The following is an 18992-nucleotide window of genomic DNA, read 5'->3' as shown; positions in this document are numbered from 1 at the left end:
CCTCCCACTCTGAAGTCAATAAAAAAAATAAAAACAAGTAATAAAAACTCATAATTTGCCACCATCTCCAAGTTGATCAAAAGAAACCAGCAAAAGGCAATGAATGAGCTCATTAGGAATTTTTAAAACTCTGATTGATTTACTTTTCATTTAAAATCTATGATATGGTCCCAATACACACCAGTAACATTCTATTCATTACTATCAGAGTCATTTTTATATTTAGAAAATCAATTATTTACATTGATTTTAAGTCCAAAGCAATAACATGAAAGATTAAGAATCTTCCACAAATGTGTTTGCCTCTGTAAGTGTTCCATGAAGTCCAAACAGTTCAATAAACACCTGCAGAAGTGAAAATGCCTTTCTCTTCTGTAGGAACCTCGCGGGAGGGCGGTGGCCACACTAACTGCCACTGGCCACGTAAAGTCAGCAATATTTATAGGAGCAGAAGCTCAAACCCAAAAGCCTAAACGCATCGACCACGGATGTGCTGAGAGTAGTGCTGTGTTGAAACGACAGCCCATGCGATAGGAGAGGAGAGAGGCTCAGGGTCACTATTGGGAAGAGCAATTGAAGTTGACATTGGCTGAGGGGAGGGCTGGGGATTACTGTGTCCTCAGGCCTTTCCAATTCCAGTCCCTGGAGAGGACGCTGGAGGGAGGGGCTTCCCTGCAGACAGGATCCCTCTGCCCTTCCCAGGACCTGGCCACGCAGGATGCAGTGCAGGCAGCGGCTGTCTGTCCTGCCGTGTCTCTGTGGAGCCTGAATCATGCTGAGCGAGCCCTGGCAGCTGGCATCCTGCACACGGCCTTCCAGGCAACGAAGGCTCCAGGTCTCTCACCACAGGCTTCTGCTCACATGTCCGGACCCCCCTGTCACAGCCTCACACAGGACTGTGAGGGACTGGGACTGAGTCCTTTAGTTTAGAGACATTGGAGGGATGGAGAATAAGGAGAGTCATAGGCCTGTGGCCAAAGCAGTAGGAGGGGACTGAGTCAGGAGGACACAGAGCCAGAGGGAGACTTGATAGACAACGTGACCTGAAGAGATGGAGAAAAGGACAGGAGAGGGGTGGTGGGGTGGGGTGGGGTGGGGTGGGGAGGGGTGGGGTGGGGTGCAGTGGGAAGGGGTGGGGTGCGGTGGGGTGGGGTGGGGTGGGATGGGGTGGGGTGGGGTGCGGTGGGGTGGGGTGTGGTGGGGAGGGGTGGGTTGGGTGGGGTGTGGTGGGGTGGGGAGGGGAGGGGTGGGGAGGGGTGGGGTGGGGTGGGGAGGGGTGGGTTGGGTGGGGTGTGGTGGGGTGGGGAGGGGAGGGGTGGGGAGGGGTGGGGAGGGGTGGGTTGGGGTGGGATGGGGTGGGGTGGGGTGCGGTGGGGAGCGGTGGGGTTGGGGGTGGGGTGGGGTGCGGTGGGGTGGGGGCCAATGGTGGGAGACACGGGACAGGAAGGAGATCACGGACAGAAGGCTGGGTTGTCAGGGACTGTGGCCTCCATGGAGGGGCTGAAAGTCAGCTTGTTTCCCAGGACAAGCCCTGTGGGAGGAGGAGGACAGTGTGGGCCTGGCTCAGCCGCTCAGTGATGCTATTGGAATCAGACCCCAACCCCGCGCCCCCCACAACCTCACACTCCCAACTCAGCTCTGGGGGTTGTCTCCTCCTGCTGGTCTCCTCCAAGCCTCAGATGTTGGCCCACGTCTACTCATCACGCCTCAGTCCCAGGGGGCAGAGAGAGGACTGGACCAATCACAGAATTTTCAAGCCTGTACATCCTTTTGATGGGCAATAGCAAGGACCGACCATGAATGGCAGCTGATGGGCAGCCCATAAGTCAGTTTCCAGTGGTGTTTCCTTCCCGTGGAGACCCTGTGGGTGTGGCAGAGGGAACAGGCTGCCTCTTGGATTCGTCACTGTAACACATAGAGAGTAACCATGACTGATCTCGGGGGCTGTAGTGACAGTTAAATGTGGGGCATTTGGGACAACGTCTAACAAAGGAGACAGTTAGTCTCCAACAAAGGATGAGGGGATTATAAAGAAGAGGGGGAGTCTCTGGTTCAATCAATCAATTTTCAAATAATCCTTCCGTCCTCCAGCAGTTTCTGCCCACACCATGTGCAGCCTGGTGCTGGGAAGAAGTAGTGACAAGAAGCCTTAGGGGTCTCAGCAGGTGGTCGAGGCTGAGACCCAGGACAGGGCTGGCCCCTGCTCCTGACCCCTCCCCCTCCCTTCCCGGATGTGACTCACTCCTGATCCTCTACCAGCTCCTGCTCTGCCCCTGGGTGTTCCTCCTGTCTCCTGACCCTGTGCTTCGCCTGGCCTATCCCCAGGACTCCCAGCATGTCCTGTGGGCTGCTGCCCTCATTTCTGTGTCTCCTCCCGCCCCTGCTGCAGGTGTGCCAGGGAGAATGCCACTCCCAGAGTGGCCACACCATGCCCAAGTGAGCAGGACGTATCGAGAGGGGCCTCCATTCCCTTTGCTTTAAATTAACCTCTGCCTTTTGGTGTCTCAGGACCTGGGCAAAGCCCCTTTCATCCCCAAGCTAGTCCAGACTGCACCAAATTCTCACAGCAGGGAATGACTACTGAATACCATATTGCTCTGAGGCAAAGTTCTTTTTCCCTTTTCCCAAGGTAGGCAAGGTTGAGCCCAGATTCATATTCTCCCTTTCTGACCCTTTTCTCCCTCCGTTCTTTCCTGTCTCCACACAGCTTTAATTCCCTCCATCTGACCAGAGTGGTGTATCTTCCTTTTTGACCCTGTTTCTTCCTCTCCGTGCTCCCTTTCCTCTTCTTTGCCCTCATAGCTGGCTCTTTCCTTCCCTTCCAGCTTCCCCTTTAACTTCATTTCAGACTCACTGAGAACATAAAAGAAGGCCCATAGAAATGCAGATATATACCATGTTCATGGATGGAGGGTCTCAGGGCCTCAGAGACGTCTATGCCTGCCAAGATTGCTCTACACATTGATAATAGGGTATCGCATGAAACAGGAAAGTTTGTCCATCACTCAGCTGGTTTGGCTCAGTGGTTGAGCATGGACCCGTGAACCAGGGGGTTCATGCGTGGGCACTTGCCCATGTTCTGGGATCTTTTCCCTGTAGGGGGTATGCAGGAAGCAGCCAATGAATGATTCTCTCATCATTGATGTTTTTTCTCTCTCTCTCCCCCTTCCTTCCTATTTTTGAAATCAATTTATAAAACATATTTTAAGGAATTTTTTTGCATAAATTCATGTATATCTGTACAGGCCAATACAATTTCAAAGGTGAGGCTAAGGTGGATGGGCGTACCAGATATTGGATCTACGCTGAAGCTCTGGAAGATCAGTGTGGTAGTCACCCAAGCATGGACAGGTGAGGCAATGGAGCATATGAGTCAGAGACCACACACACACACACACACACACACACACACACACACACAGACACAAACACACACAGACACAGACACATACACACATACACACACAGACACACTCACGGACACACACACAGACACACAGACACACTCACACACACTCACACACATACACACAGACAGACACACACAGACACACACACAGAGACACACACACAGAGACACACTCACACACACGTGCACGCACGCACGCACACGCATACGCATGCACGCACACACATACACGTGCGCGTGCACAGACACACAGAGACACACACTCACTCACACACACAGACAGACACACTCACACACACACAGACACACTCACACACACATACACACACACACACACAGAGACACACACACACACTAAGGTTGTGGCATTGCACACCAGTAGGACAAAATGACAGGGAAGGAAAGTCATTAAATGCCCTTTGTATTGGCTATCCAATACAAAATAAAAAATGACATGCCTATGTCATGCCATATACATATATGACAAAACTAATGCATTTGAAAACATTAAAAATTTAGACATCTGTACCTGGAAAGACTTCATGAAGCGAGAGCCTAGCCACACATTGAAAGAAAGCATTTGCAATGTAACTGACAAGGGTCACTATCCAGCTTGTCTGAAAGCTCTTCTAGAGTAAGAGGGACAGGAGGCTGCCTGCGGTACCCTCCCCACCCTGTGAAGGCAGAGGGACCCAAGCAGAGGACCAAGCCCAGAACGAGGAACTCAAGGCACATCTGTCCCTGATCCAAGGTCCACACTTTACCATCATTCAGCAGGACGCAGGTGGAGAGCCTGCACTGGGCTCAGGCTTGGGCTGGGTGCAGGGTGGTGTGGGGAGGGCTCCAGCCTGACCCTCCCAGGGGAGCAGGGCCTGCCCCATCCCCTCTCCCTGCCATCATCATTTTCACTTCCCTTTGCCAGCAGCCTGGGTCCTGCTGCACAGAGGAGCCTGTCTCCAGCAGAGGTCAGCTCTGTCCAGAGGGAGGGCCCCAGAGGAGGAGGGAAGGTGGGTCTGAGGCTGAGGAAGAGCACACCCCAGGGCCCGCCCACCCCGGCAGCCAAAACAGGAAGGAGGTGGGGCCTCAGCTAAGAAGGCGGGAAGTTTGTTTATACAGGGACTTTCCGAAAACCTGCGCCTGTGAGCAGAAGTGCAGCGCCAGCTCCGGGGACCAAAGGCAATGCAGCAGCAACAAGGGAACCAAGACTTCACTGCGGTGCCCTGGCCCAGGTACTGCCCCCACTCTGTCCTTCTCTGTAGCCCTTTCTACTTGGGGGCCCTGAGGAGTCTCTGTCCTCAGCCTTGTCCTCCCCCTGGTCTAGCCTGGCTTCTCTCCCGCTCTGGGCACCTTCTCTGCAGGTCCCACTCCATGGGGGCTTTGCCCTCTTCTGGGGAAGCCCCCACAATTGCTTCTGAATGGCCCCTCCTGCCCCTCGCCCAGGCCTGTTATCCACTTGGGCCTCCTCTCAGTCTGCCAGTTGTGGGCTGGCTGTCCCCTCCCTGCCCGCGGGGCTGCTGCTCTGTGGCCTTTCCTGTGCCCTCTTGGCCATGAGACTTGCACTAAAGGATGAGTGGAGCACTGGGGGCATTTGGCTTGAAGCACTTGGATCCACTTTCTGTGCTACTGACCCCGTTATCCACACAGAGTGAGAGGAGCTCGCTGAGCAGAAAGGGAAATCCTCTCCCCAAGGTGCTGGCACTGTGAGCAGAAGAGCAAAGTCAGGCTGTGCCCAGAGGCATCCCCGCCCTCGCGTTTATAGTGCACCAACCGGTGGGGGACACGCTGTTTACATGAGAGGAGAAAAGCCTCTCAGCCAATAGGGCCCCACTGCCAGCTGACGTCATGCAAGGGCTGGACATGGCTTTGCCTGGGCAAGGGACCGGCTCTGTCACTCAGCAGCCCTGTGACTTGGACAGGCCACTCCCCTCTCTGTGTCCCGTTCCCTCCTCTGTAAAATTGGGTGAGGCCCCTGGATTGGGGAGGAATAGAGGAGTTCAGATACAAGGAGCTCTTAGAACATTAGCCGGAGCCTGTTAATTTAGGTGTTAGCCTGACATTAAATAATAATAATAAACATGCATAGGTGAAAGGTGAATCGTGAATTGCACCTTAATATGAAAATCTAATGTTTGGGGGTGGAGGCAGTTTTATTAACTCATTTCTGCATTCAAATGACTGGGGGTAAGGAGCTGGGCGTGTACTGTTGGAAGCAGCATAGCCGGGCCCTAAGAAGCCCCTCTCCATCCCACCACCCACACCCTCCCCCCCCGGCCCACTTTCTCTGCAGCCCCTGCTCTCCTGCTCTCCCCCAGCTGAAGGCTGGGGTTACTGGGAAGCAGGGTGCCCAGGGTGTCCATGGGGTGTGTTCAGGAGTCACTGGATGGGTGAAACTCATATAAAGACTAAATTGTCTGTTTTCTCTCTTGCCCACTGCAAACCAATGAGAAGCATGTATCCCAAGACCTTCGACTTCAACTTCCAGAACCTAAATAGCTATGGGCGGAAGTCTACCTTCCTCTGCTTTGAAGTGGAAAGATGGGAGGATGGCTCATTTCTTGACTATCAAAATGGTGTCTTTCGAAACCAGGTATGTACCCCACCATGCTGTCATCAGAGGCAGGAGCTAAGCCAGGGAAGGATGTGGGGAGATGATAATATGGAAAATGCCAGAGGCTTCTTCCCACAACACTGTCTTGTGTTTTAGCCCTGGATGCCCCTGCCTGACCCTCCCAAATCACCATAGACCAGCAGTCACCAACGGGTGGTCTGTGGACCACTGATGGCCTGTGAGGGCTGAAAGATTGGTGACGGCTGCCATAGACAATGGCATTTGACTTATCCACAAGCCTCCTCTAGTCACTAGAGTCTATTGAACCTGCTGGCCCTCAGTCTCCACCTCTTCCAGGGACCTCAAACCGTCTTGGAGGAAAGGGCATCTAGGCTTGGGTATAAGTGCTGATAGGCTTACGTGTATAGAAAAGCGTACATTCAATTGGACTCACATACATAAATGCTTTTTCCATATTCAAAAGCAAAATTTTCATAAAGACCTGTTTCACCTCCCTGTCCTGTTTCTCAGCGATTGCTCTACTGTTATTAGAATTCAGCCACTCAGCCAAATTAACAAAATGGGTCTCAGATCTAGATCATACATACATCAAAGTAAGCACTCTTTGTACACCATTTTCCTTGGGAGTTCAGGCTGTGGGCCACCTCAGAGTTAATGCTCACATCTCGACATCTCTCTGATAGGCCATATATAATCCTCTGTTACGTACTGTGGTTTATCATAAGGAATTTCCCACATGCTAAGCTTGATATTCAAGATGTTGGTTGTAGGAGAATTGCAAAAATGAATGTGTTTGCCATACTTTAAATACCTGGATTAGAACCACAAAAATGTGAAATGCTATATATATATATATATATATATATATATATATATATATATATATATATATATATATAAGCCTGCTGACTGAATGGCAGAATGACTAGAATGACCAGTCAACCAGTCACTATGATGTGCAATGACCACCAAGGGGCAAACACTTAATACATGAACTGCCCCCAGTGATCAGTGCGCTTCAACAGTGGGAGCGGAGCTTGGCTGACTGGGATGAGCGGCACCCCCACAGTAGGCCAATCCTCGCAGGTCGCACCCCCGCACCAGTGCACAAATACATGCACCAGGCCTCCAGTCTATATATATATATAAGCCAAGCCACCTGGACGCCGGAATGACCAGTTGCTTTGATGCACACTGTGGCCCTGATCTGCCCCCCTCCACCCTAATTGGGGGTGGGCCAGCCAACCCCCCACAGCCACTCCCCTGGGCAGGCCCCCCTCTGATCAGCACCCCCCACTCCAATTGGTAGTGGACTGGCCGGACCCCACCTGTCCATGAATTTGTGCACCAGGCTTCTAGTTATAAATGAGATGCACACACACACACACACACACACAGTAAGGGACATAGCATGTCCGCCATATGAAGGGTTGGAAAATATTAAATATACTGGAGACTCTGAACCCTTTGAAAGCACAAAATAACCAACTAATGCTGGATTGACTTGACAGACCTAGTTCAGCTGAGTTTTGATGGGAAAACATGAGATTGAAATCTCATTAAAATGTATTTAAATACGCATTACAAGGTTTTCACCATTTTTTCCCTACAGCAATGGCATCTTCCCAATAATTGAAAAGTGATTCTCTTCCCAGTAATGTAGTTGTCACTTATCATGTGTTTTCTTCTTCCTCTTTTTCTGTGCTTTCAAACACTTAAAATGCTTGAGCACTTCCTTTTCAGAAAGTTACGACATTATACTTAAAAATAATTTAATTGTAAACACTCATTTAAAGGTGTCTGTGCATCTGCTATGCCCCTTTCCCTGGGAGCCAGCTCTGAGACATTGTTCCGCAGCTTTTCAATGTTCATCACCTTTAAACCCAGAACCAAGTGCAACTGGCGTCTGTTACACGCTGGGTCTACTTTTCCTCCATCTTCCAGGGCTTCGTGGAATAAGAAACGAATCTAGTACAAATGAAGAGTAAATGTTTCTGGGCAACAGTAGAGTTAGCCAGCGGATTATTTATCCACAGACACACATCAGTCCGCTTGAGCAGGCGTTCGGCACATTGGAATGTAAAGGGATCAGCCTCCTGTGTTTGAAGTCAGTTTTCCTTTGCTGTGTTCTTTAGAACGAGGGTGGAGGCCTAAGTGTCCTTATCGAGCTGTGGTCCACGGCACGTGCCTGTGATGGAGCCGGGCCCTGCTGCACCCTCGAGGGGGGCAATCCCGGCGAGCATCAGTGTTTGGTAGAGGTGCCCTCACGTTAAACAAAACCACCGTAGAGTACAGTGTACAGTTGTGTTGCTGATTTTCCTTGGAAATATAAAATATTTTAAGCATTTTTTTGTAAAAAGTGGTAATATTTTATTTTTTTCTAAATATATTTTATTGATTTTTTACAGAGAGAAAGGGAGAGAGATAGTCAGAAACATCGATGAGAGAGAAACACCAATCAGCTGCCTCCTGCACATCTCCTACTGGGGATGTGCCCACAACCAAGGTACATGCCCTTGACCGGAATCAAACCTGGGACCTTTCAGTCCGCAGGCTGACGCTCTATCGACTGAGCCAAACCGGTTTCGGCAAAAGTGGTACCATTTTAATGCAAATAAAAAACCTTTTCGTGGTTGTACAATTTAGCTTATGAATCATTCAAATCCAAGTGAAAGATGACCAGGTCATTGTTAATGACTCAGTCCATCAACAATATATGTATTTTTGTAAAGGAAAAGCACTTGTAGATATTTAATATATTTTTATTGATTTCAGAGAGGAAGGGAGAGAGAGAAAGAGAAACATCAATGATGAGAGAGTATCATTGATCAGCTGCCTCCTGCCCACCCCCTACTGTGGATTGAGCCCACAACCCAGGCATATGCCCTTGGCCTGAATCTAACCTGGGGTCCTTCAGTCCACAGGCTGATGCTCTATCCACTGAGCCAAACCAGCTAGGGCAGCACTTGTAGATGTTTAATCAGTACAAGATATATGTCTGTTTTGCTGAAATAAAATGGTGCTTAGAGATTCTCTTTAAATATTTTTGTGCTGAAATGCATTTTCTGTTGACCTAAGAATGTTCTGTACAAAACTGTATGGTCGAACTGTTGGGCTAGATACTTATGTTTTTTAAAATCTGGACTTAGTCGAGTATACTTGACCATGTTAAAAATAGTATCTTTGTTATTAAAATGTTGATTGCAAAAAATGAAAAAGAAAGGAAAAAAAGAAAGAGGGTCTAGGACAGTTGGGGCTGCTGTGCACCAGTGCCTTATGGGGCCCTAGGAAGTGCTCTGCTGGCTGGGTCCTCCCCCAGCTACACCATCCTCTTCCAGGCCCAGGATGTGGAATCCCCCAGAGGAGAACCCACACCCACTTCCTGCCTGCCTCCTGCCCGCTCTGGGCCAAGCACTAAGGTCTCCTGTGCAGTGTCCAGCACACACCAGCCCTCCCTTCTCCACCCAAAGTGCAGACTACTCAGAGCTCCTATGGGGTGGATGGGTGTCACTGGGCAGTACCTTCCCATGGGAGCGTAATCAGGGTCACTCAGGTCATGTAACCTTTTCTAGTACCCAGGGGTCAAACTTTCAGAGAAATTGATCAATTAATGTTGATAACGTACTTTATAATATATCTAAGATATTGTTTTAACATATCTGTAATAATAAAAGGGTAATATGTTAATTAGACCGGGCGTCCTTCTGGACACCATTCCTGATGTCCTTCCAGACGAAGCTGGGGCTGGGCAAAGCGACCCGGGTCCCAGGTGCCTGCCAGGGGCCAGAGGAGGGAAGCCGGTGCCGGCAGCTGGGTGAAGTAAGGCCTACTCTTGCACGAATTTTCATGCATCGGACCTCTAGTAGTTAATATAAAAGGTCTTCGTGAGATAGTTTACACTCTTCTTCCATACCGCGTCATGGAGATAAGGAGTGTATTCCATATTTGTCGCACACATCAGTGCAGGCGAGCCACATTTCAAGAGTACAGCAGACACCTGTGCTAGTGGCTCCCTGTGGGCAGCATGGCTCTGGGCCCTCCCGGCAGACAGCACCCAGGGAACAAGCCTGGACCCAGCGGCCTGGCCTGGAGCGGGCCCTCAGGATGTTGGAGTTCTTGGGTGCGTGTGGGAAAGGATGTGGAAATAAAACATCAGGGAGGGGAGGAGTTTACAAAGGGATGAATAGCTCCACTGGTGATGCGCAGTGGTTGAGCATCGACCCCTGGACCAAGAGGTCACTGGTTAGACTCCATTCAGGGCACACGCCCAGGTTGCAGGTTTGATCTCCAGTGGGGGGTGTGCAGGAGGCAGCTGTTCCATGCTTCTCTCTCATCAATGTTTCTATCTCTCCTTTCCCCTTCCTCTCTCTAAAAACCAATACAAATAGCCCTCGCTGGTTTGGCTCAGTGGATAGAGCATCAGCCTGCGGACTGAAGGGCCCTGGGTTTGATTCAGGTCAAGGGCACATGCCCAGGTTGTGGGCTCAATCCCCAGCAGGGGTCGTGCAGGAGACAGCCAATCAATGATTCTCTCTCACTATTGACATTTTATCCCTCTCACCCTTCCTTTCTGAAATCAATGAAAATATATTTAAAAAAATAAAAATCAATAAAAACATATTTTTTAAAAAAATAAGAAGGGGATAAATCAATCAACAACATGACCCTTAGACTATTGCTCCCTGTCCCCTGGTGCCCACCCCCCAGTCCTGTCACATGCCTGCTCTGTCACATGCCTGCTTTGTTACGAGGGTTCCCCCACCCTCTCTCTGTTTCTCCCAGTTGTATCCTGGCCACGCTGAACTCTGCTTCCTGGATTGGTTCCATGAGAAGGTTCTGTTTCCTGATGAGATTCAGTGTCCTGATGCGCAATACCATGTCACCTGGCACATATCCTGGAGCCCCTGCTTCGAGTGTGCAGAGCAGGTGGCTGGCTTCCTGAATGAGCACGAGAACGTGGACCTGAGCATCTCCGCCGCCCGCCTCTACTTGTATGAGGACGAAGATGAGCAGGGGCTTCGAGATCTGGTTGCTGCAGGGGCCAAGGTGGCCATGATGGCTCCAGAGGGTGAGAGCAGAGGGAGCTGGGCAGGAGTGGGGGAGGGGAGGGCAGGTAGAAGCACCCAGGGAGAGTGAGTGGCAGGGGGACTTGGGACACTGAGGCAGGAGTGAAGACACCTGGCAAGGAGGAAACTGGGCCCTGAGTGGGGTTGCCCAGGGGAGGCTCAGGAGAAAAAGGCTCCTAGGCCAGACCTGCCTGCTCTCTCCCCTCTTTGCTGCAGACTTTGAATACTGTTGGGATAACTTTGTGTACAACGGGGGATGGGACTTCACGTATTGGAAGAAAGTGCGTCGAAATTATGTTCGTCTGCAGCAGCAGCTTGATGAAATCCTCTGGTATGAGTTTCCTCCCGCGCCGCCCCCCCCCCCCCCCCCCGCCCCCTTACCTCCCACAACCTTCACCTGAGTCTGGGCCTCTCTGCTCCTTCAGGTGCCTCCCCACCCCGACCCTCCCTCCCTCCACCCCTCAGCGCCTCCCTCTCCCCCAGCAAAGGTGCTCCCCCCTCCTCGGTCCTCCCATCTCACCACATGAACCAAATGTTGTTATTAAACCGAACACAAGGGGTCATGCATGTGTGTGTGTGGCCATCAGAAGACTGAGGAGACAGAGAATGCCTGCATTCGGTCGCTAGGGCTTCCTTAGTAACAAACTGTAGCCCAGCCCCTGTGATGTGAATGCGCCCAGTATTAAGAGCAACTATTTTTAAAAATATATATATTCATTGATTTTAGAGAGGAAAGGAGGGGGAGAGAGAGATGGAAACATCAATGATGAGAGAGAATCATTGATCTGCTGCCTCCTGCACGCCCCACACTAGGAATTGGGCCCGAAAACCAGGCATGTGCCCTGATGGGGAGTTGAACCATGACCTCCTTGTTCAGAGCCCGCTGCTCAACCACTGAGCCACACCGGTCGGGCTGAGCAGCTATGCTTAATTAGGCCTTTGTTTACATGGTAAAAGCTCTTCCTCCTCAACTCCCTTTGTCCTCAGGAAGGTCCTGATAAGTTGCTAATGTGTGTGTGTTTTTGTCTCCTCAGGGACTGAGGAAGATTCATGACTTTATTTTTGGGACAGAATGATGTCTCCAAGCGGCTGGCTCCCGGGGCTGCATGGAAGAGCCCTCGCTAAAACTGAAGCAGCACAGCTTTCTCTCCAGCTCCCTGAAGCTCCCCTCCCCAAGTCCCTCTGCAATAAAAGGCTAATATGCAAATTGTCCCCTTGACCAGGAGTTCAACCAGGGGGCGGGGCCCTTCCACCAACCACCCGGAGCCTTCCAACCCCCCAACCCCACCCCCAATTAATGGAACCAAAGTTTACTGGGAGAAGCCAGTCCTGGAGAAGGGGTAGCTGGGGTTCCAAGTGCAGGCCGGTGCCTGGAGCCTCCTTTCCATGTGACGGGGGGAGTAGTTCAGTGTCCAAGCTAATTAAAGTCTAACAGTCCATGTGTGGAGGCCAGGGGGACGCCGGGGTGGGCTCCCCCAACACAGGAAGGAACGTCAGGAAGCCATTGCTGCCAGGGAGAAGAGAGAGGGCGAGAGGAAGTGCGGGCCTTTTACTTTAGGGGGTGGGCAGTCTTGCTAGCTCCTAATTGGTCTTTTCAAAGAACTCTACCTAGGCAACATCCTTGGGATTGGTGTATATGCCTTACTGCCTTGTGCTTGGTTATCTGCCTGCGATCTCAGCAGTATCCATACATTTTAAAGTTCATGCCTCTCTGGCGAGTGCCCTTCCCTCCCCGCCCAGTTGGGTGCCTTAGTAACTCCGCCCCCTTGGGTTCCCGGTTCTACTTCCTTTCCCGTGGTCCTGCCCCTACCTACCGGCTTCCTTCCGTCTCCTCGCAAGCAGGGAGGCACGGGTGTGGACCACACTCTTGACTGACTGGGTCATCGAAGCAGGCAAAGGGGTCGGCTCAGAATCTCTCCTCCGCCTGGAGATGAAGACCAAAGCAGAAGGTCAGTCTCAGAGATCCGTGGGGACCTCAAGGGCATCTTCTCCCAACAGCCCCTCCTGCTCCTGGCACACCTGCACTCTGCCCAGCTCAGGTGGTGCAGGAACCCTCCAGGCCAGCGGGAGCGTTGTCTCCATGCAGCCCAGCCGCCCTGGGTCGTCGGTTACCTCCAACAGGAAAGGCCAGGTGTTAGCTGCAGAGCTGGGCGATGACTCTGAAGCCAGACAACCAATGGGTCCGGGCTGCCTGTCACTACTTGAGCCAGGTCAGCAGAGACAGGGTTGAGTCATATATGCGAGTTTATTCCAATAAGGCCGGCAGTGAGGGAGAGCAGCAGGTCATCCATGAAAATCCGCTCTTCCGCATAAACCAGCTGCTGATCCTGGGTAGAAGGACAGAGATTACATGGGAAGTAGGAGTGACACGCAGGGGGAGCAGGCCAGGGGAATGGTGCAGGCTACAGGCAGTGCAGGCTGGGAACTGGTAAGGACGGGCGTCTCAGAACTGGATTATTTCAACAACAAGGTGGTGAATCAGTTCTTAAAAAAGGAGAATGGGCTGCATTCCCAGGTTAACTCCCATGTCCTGGGTGTACAAGTCTCAGCCAGGTCAGCATGTGCTTCCTCTAATCAGAACAGAACAATCACCACTAACAGAGCATGATTCATACTTCTTACAACTATAGCTAGTCCCCACTACTCGATGTCTGCCCCTAACAACTCCACAGTCATGTGGAACCCGCGAGGCTCCCAGCTCACTGCTAGGCCAGCCGGGATATGTGGGGTCTGGGTCCTCGGGGCCCAGTGTGCAGCCGCCTGGAACACCTGTGTCCTGTCAGCGAGCTGGGGGAAGAGGGGGAGAAAGGGGCAGGTGACCAAGCTAGCTGCTGCTGAGGAAGGTCCCACAAGCGGCCATATGGGGTTTATTTCCACATCTCCCTGGCCAGGACTGTCACCCTGCCACACCTGGCAGCAAAGGAGTTCAGGAAATGGAGCCTTCATGCTGGGTAACTGGGTAAGCATCAGGGGCTATACATGCTGAAATAGGAGCATTAACAGTGGGACATGCGTAGTCTCTACCACACATGTGAGATTTTCAGCAGTAAATGGGAAGCATGCATGTGCTGGATTGGAGAGTATCCCCTCCACATCACGTCCTGCTCAGAGCCTCAGAATGCGCCCCTATTTGGCCATAGGGTCCTCGCAGATGGAGTCATTTAAGGTGAGGCCATACTGAAATTGTGTGGGGCGGGGGGGGCTATTCTAATCTGACTGGTGTCCTTGTAAGAAGAGGCGACACGGACGCGCAGGGGGAAGGCCATGTGAGGACAGGATGGAGGGAGGTTCTACAAGTCCAGGACTTAGGGCAACACCAGGGGGACAGGCCCAGCTGTAGCAGACACAGCAGCCTTCGGAGAAAGCACAGCCTGCAGACACCTTGGTCTCAGACCTCTGTCCTCCAGAGCTGTGAGAGGATGGCTTTCCGCTGCTAAGAGCACCCGGTATGTGGTAATTTGTTAAGGTTAGGGCCTGGCCGGCATGGATTGGTGGTTGAGCATCAACCTGTGAACCAGAAGGTGAGGGTTCGATTCCCAGTAGGGGCACATGCCCGGGTTGCGGGCTCAATCCCCAGTGTGGGGCGTGCAGGAGGCAGCCAATCAATGATTCTCTCTCATCACTGATATATCTCCCTCTCTCCCTCTCCCTTCCTCTCTGAAATTAATCTATATATATAAAAGCCTAATATGCTAAGTGTCTGACCATTCGACCGTTTGACCAATTGCTATGACACACACTAACCACCAGGGGGAATACACCCGACCAGTAGGTTACCTTGATGCTGGGGTCCGGCCAACTGGGGACTGGGCGAGATAGCTGGACATGCCCCGGACACCTCGCGTGGTACCTCCCCAGCCAGCGTGCCTCCCGGATTGCAAGAGGACCCAGGCCAGGCCGAGGGTCCCCACTGGTTCACAAATCTGTGCACCAGGCCTCTAGTAAAAATACATTTACAAAAAAAATGCTGGGTCTGGTGGGTGGCTTTGGAGCCAGGGCGGCTGGTTCTGGTGCTCCCCACTCTGCCCCCTCCTAACTGAGTGGCCCAGGGCAAAGCCACCAGTGTCTCCATCTCCCATGTCTGCCAGCGCTCTGCTGAGATTCCAGGGTGGTTAGTGATTGGCAGCTCCTCCCATCCCCATGAGGGCTGCTCTCAGCGGGGAGCCTTGGACAGCATGTCCTCTCTGCTGGTGAGGGGCCTGTGAGCAGAACCCAGCCATTCCCTCTGCTGTGAGGCCAGGGTTACTGAGCTCCTGCCAGCAGGCAGCCCGCGTCCTGCAGCTTCTCCCTCACACTGACCTGTCAGTGCGGACTGTCTCCTGAAATCAGTCCCTCTGGTCACCTCCTGAGGCAGGGATGAGGGTCATCTGACAGATGGGGAAACTGAGGCTCTGAGGAGCCGTGGGACTTGTCCAGCAGCCCCCCAGCTGGGAAAGAGCCTGGCCCAGGCTCCTGACTGTACGCGGGAGGCCCTTCCTTCCCCCCTTGGGCCCCTTCTCCCCTCTCCCCCCAGGACGTCTCCTGCTGCCGACTCAAAGGACCAGTTCTCACTGCTCCTGCCTTTAAAGATGAGGGTGACCTGTCCCACAGCTTCTTTCTGGTCCCCAGTGCTCGTGCGGCCTTGACCAAAGTGGTGTGGCCCTGGGAGAGAGTCGGGCAGCATCACAGGCCTGGGTTAGAGTCCTGGCACCTGGCTCTGCCACCCACCAGCTGTGAGGTGTCAGGCAGGCCTTTCCCTCTGAGCCTCGGCCTCCCCATCTGTGCGATGGGTATCAGGGGCCGACCTTTGGGGCTGCTTGGGAAGCAAAGGTGTGTGAAAGCCCTCTGCAGCCCGTGCGTGTGGGCTCACACGTGTGAGTATCTCCTGATGGTAATTAGGGAACAGCCAGTCATTATTTGGTTTCTTCAGCAAGTCTTGATTGAGATCACAGGATGTGCAGGCACTGTTCCAGCGCTGGGGTACCAGCCAGGCACAGCAGCCACAAACGCCCCTGCCCCATGTGGCTCACATCCGTGTGGAGACACGCAATGAACAGTGCTCTAACATACGTGCACCGTATCAGAGGCTGACCCCTGCTGCAAAGATAGGGTAGGGGACAGGGAGTGGGTGCTGGTTCCTGGGGAGTGAGCCGGGGGTGTCTGAGCAGGACCTGAGTGAAGTGAGGGAGTGAGCCCGGTGGGTCCTTTAGAGAACACCCGGGTGAGGCCCAGGGAGTGCAGAGGCCCTGGGGTGGGGGCCTGTGTGTGAGGAGCAGCCTGGAGGCCAGTGTGGCTCTGAGTGTGGCGACCGGAGTGGGTGAGCTGGAGGCTGTGGGGTGAGGGAGGGTGGGGACAGTGTGGGAGGCAGGGGCATCTGAAGGAGGGGGTGGCACAGCTCAGGGAGGGCAGCGTGAGTCCTGGTAGATGATTGGCGTGCTGCTTTGAGTCAGAAGTCGATAGTTAAGGACAAACTCGGAGACTTCTGCAGGCCCACTGTGTGACACTCTCACTCCTTCTCAGTCTTGGTGAAAAGGCAGTAAAAGGAGTGAGGCCCATTTAACACGTGCTTTGCAGGGTTTTAATGAGACCCAGGATGCGGGAGCCGGTCCATCCTTGCTGTTTCAAGGGACCTGGCATATATGGCATACGGTTCTTAATATGTTTGCTCACCTTCTTGGCGCTGTGTTTTAACCAAGGTCACCTCTCCGAGAAAGGTTGAATCCCCAGGTAGGGATTTTCCCCTGAAGTTAGGGAGGGAATAAAACCCCTCAACTAAGTGCCAGGCGGGTAATTAATCACTTTAACTATGAACAATCATGCTTAAACTACATAATCTTTACTCCCTGGAATGGAGATAAGAAACGCCCTAACCTTTGTAATAGAGATTGATAGGATTGAATCAACTGGTATAAATACAGATGTAACAAGACAGAAACAGACAGAACTTATAAGACAGAACTGAGAACGCAGGGCTTGGAAGACAGGACCAAGAGAGACAGAGCCTAGGCACAGAACCTACACAGAACGTTCTCTAGAGACAGAAGAACTTCGCTGGTGAGAGCATGCCGGAGGATCCTGGACAGGGACTGGCCTCGGAGCCTGGAGGCAGAGCCTGGGGAGAGAGCATGGCAGGGGATCCTGGACTGAACCTGACTGCGGAGATTGGCAGGAGAGCCTGACTAGAACCTGGTGACTGGACCTGGCTAGAGAACCTGTACAGAACCTGCCTGGAGATCCTAACCAGAACTTCGCTGGAGATTGTGGCTAGAGATCCTGGCAAGGCTGCTGATCAACTGAACGCTGTCTCTGTGTCATTCCTTCTTCGCCGACTCTGTCCACACCTATGGGGAACCCCTGGACCCGCTGGGGTTGGACCCCAGCACCAGGAGGCTGGGGAGGGGGCTCCACTGGGGGTGGAGGGGCCTGCACACCAGGGGGCACTGAGAGGGCACTGGGCTTGCTGGGGTCACATCCCCAGCAGGGCCTGTGTCCTAGTCCTGGACGTCACGGAGACAGCCAGGTGACTCTCGTGTGGGGGAGGGTGGCTGCCTGCACAGGGCGGAAGCACTGGACCACGGGGTGATCCTGTCCTGGGCATGGCACACAGGGAAGACCAGACCTCATCACACGACTCAGAAAGGCAGTTTCAAACATATGAATTGTTTATTTCTCTCTTTAAAAATATATTTTGATTGATTTGAGAGAGAGGAAGGGAAGGGAGACAGAGATAGAAGCATCGATTGGCTGCCTCCTGCATGACCCCTGCTGGGAATCAAGCCGGAAACCTGGGCATGTGCCCTGACTGGGAATCGAACCGGCGACCTCTTGGTTCATGGGTGAGGCTCAGCCCCTGCGCCACACCAGCCGAGATGAATTGTTTATCTCAGAAAGTTTCCATTTACTATTCTCGGACCATGGTTGACTGTGGGTAACTGAACCATGGAAAGTAAAACGTGGGTATGGGGGCCGCTGTAGGAGACACGGTTCACATTCCTGGCTCAGGACCTCCTGCCTGTGCACCTGGTGTTACTAACTATAACCTAAGTCCTCGTCTCCCCCTGTCAGAGCTGGGTAGGGCGTTGGGGCTTGGAGGGGATACGTGAGACAAGACAAACAAAATGAATGAAGGCGACAGGCCCGTCTGTGAGGAGAGGAGTGCATCTCACTGGGGCGAAGGAGCCTATCGCTTGGAGATGAATATGTTTTTGAGAAATGAGGGAGGGGAGACTTGCTGAGGGACACTCCAGCCTGGGGGTATAAGTCCCCCAAACGCCCACCTCAGCGGGGCACCTACATTGGCTGCGTTCTGCTAAGACTGTGTCGGAGTGCATTCCTTTCCTGCAAGTAAACTTGCACCTGCTGTGGCTGCTGCGTGCTCTCTCCTGTTCAACTTCCTCCTACAAGGGGACACGAGCCGAGGACGAGAGGACCGCCTCCGGCCAGCGGCCACCCTAACCACGCAGTCGTGCCCGCGCAGAAGGCTGTGCCCAGGCAACATGCCTGAGGGGCAGGGCGGGCTTTTGTACCAGGGGGCCCACGGGACTTTTCTTGAGGATCCAAAATTAGGGCCAATGCTCAAAGCTAAGGCCAAGGCAAGCTCAGTCCCCACTCTCTACAGGGAGTTATCTAGGAGCTGCCAGCAAGGCCAGCCGCTGCCCCCCCCCCCACCTGCCACGAACTAAGAGGCAACAGAAGCACACCCTTGGCAAACCCACCTCGCCCACCCCTCCTTTGAACCCTGACCACAAAGGTGGGCACACACCCATCTGCACTCGTTTCCAGTTCCCAACCACTCCCCGCCCATCACCGTCCTCCTCTTCACTCTGCATCTGGAGCCACAGAAAACGGACCTGTCCACGCTCATGCTCAGCCCGGGCAGACCCGCGACCCAAACCCCAGGCTGAGCCCTGAGGGCGGAGCTCTCCCCGGCACAGCTGTGACACCATCAAAGGAGGAAGCGAATGCCCAA

General features: G+C 52.8%; 1 protein-coding gene and 1 long non-coding RNA gene across 3 annotated transcripts; one reads left to right on the top strand and one right to left on the bottom strand.

Moving 5' to 3' along the window:
- Window positions 1-4424: 4424 nt before the first annotated feature.
- On the top strand, window positions 4425-12251 carry LOC132226943 (DNA dC->dU-editing enzyme APOBEC-3C-like). The gene is made up of 5 exons (XM_059681499.1): window positions 4425-4638; window positions 5858-5996; window positions 10761-11046; window positions 11261-11375; window positions 12079-12251. The coding sequence occupies exons 1-5, from the start codon at window positions 4589-4591 to the stop codon at window positions 12083-12085; spliced, it is 597 nt and encodes a 198-aa protein (XP_059537482.1). The 5' UTR covers window positions 4425-4588; the 3' UTR covers window positions 12086-12251.
- A 49-nt stretch (window positions 12252-12300) lies between these two features.
- LOC132226944 (uncharacterized) lies at window positions 12301-13878 on the bottom strand. Of its 2 annotated transcripts, none has more exons than XR_009451093.1 (3): window positions 13064-13878; window positions 12859-12968; window positions 12301-12551 (listed from the first exon to the last, which is right to left on the bottom strand). It is a non-coding gene; the product is annotated as an uncharacterized LOC132226944 (long non-coding RNA). The 2 variants fall into 2 exon arrangements; XR_009451092.1 differs by having other exon boundaries at window positions 12318-12551; window positions 13157-13877.
- Between the last annotated feature and the right edge of the window lie 5114 nt (window positions 13879-18992).

This window comes from Myotis daubentonii, chromosome 2 (assembly GCF_963259705.1).
Source record: "Myotis daubentonii chromosome 2, mMyoDau2.1, whole genome shotgun sequence".
Lineage (NCBI taxonomy): Eukaryota > Metazoa > Chordata > Mammalia > Chiroptera > Vespertilionidae > Myotis > Myotis daubentonii.
Note: the sequence above shows the minus strand (reverse complement) of the source record. Positions and strands in the feature narration are given on the sequence as shown.

Coding starts and splice junctions, on each gene's coding strand:
- LOC132226943 (XM_059681499.1), top strand. CDS start 4,589: ATGCAGCAGCAACAAGGGAACCAAGACTTCACTGCGGTGCCCTGGCCC. Junction 5,997..10,760: donor ATGGTGTCTTTCGAAACCAG/GTATGTACCCCA, acceptor TGTTTCTCCCAG/TTGTATCCTGGCCACGCTGA. Junction 11,047..11,260: donor GGCCATGATGGCTCCAGAGG/GTGAGAGCAGAG, acceptor TCTTTGCTGCAG/ACTTTGAATACTGTTGGGAT.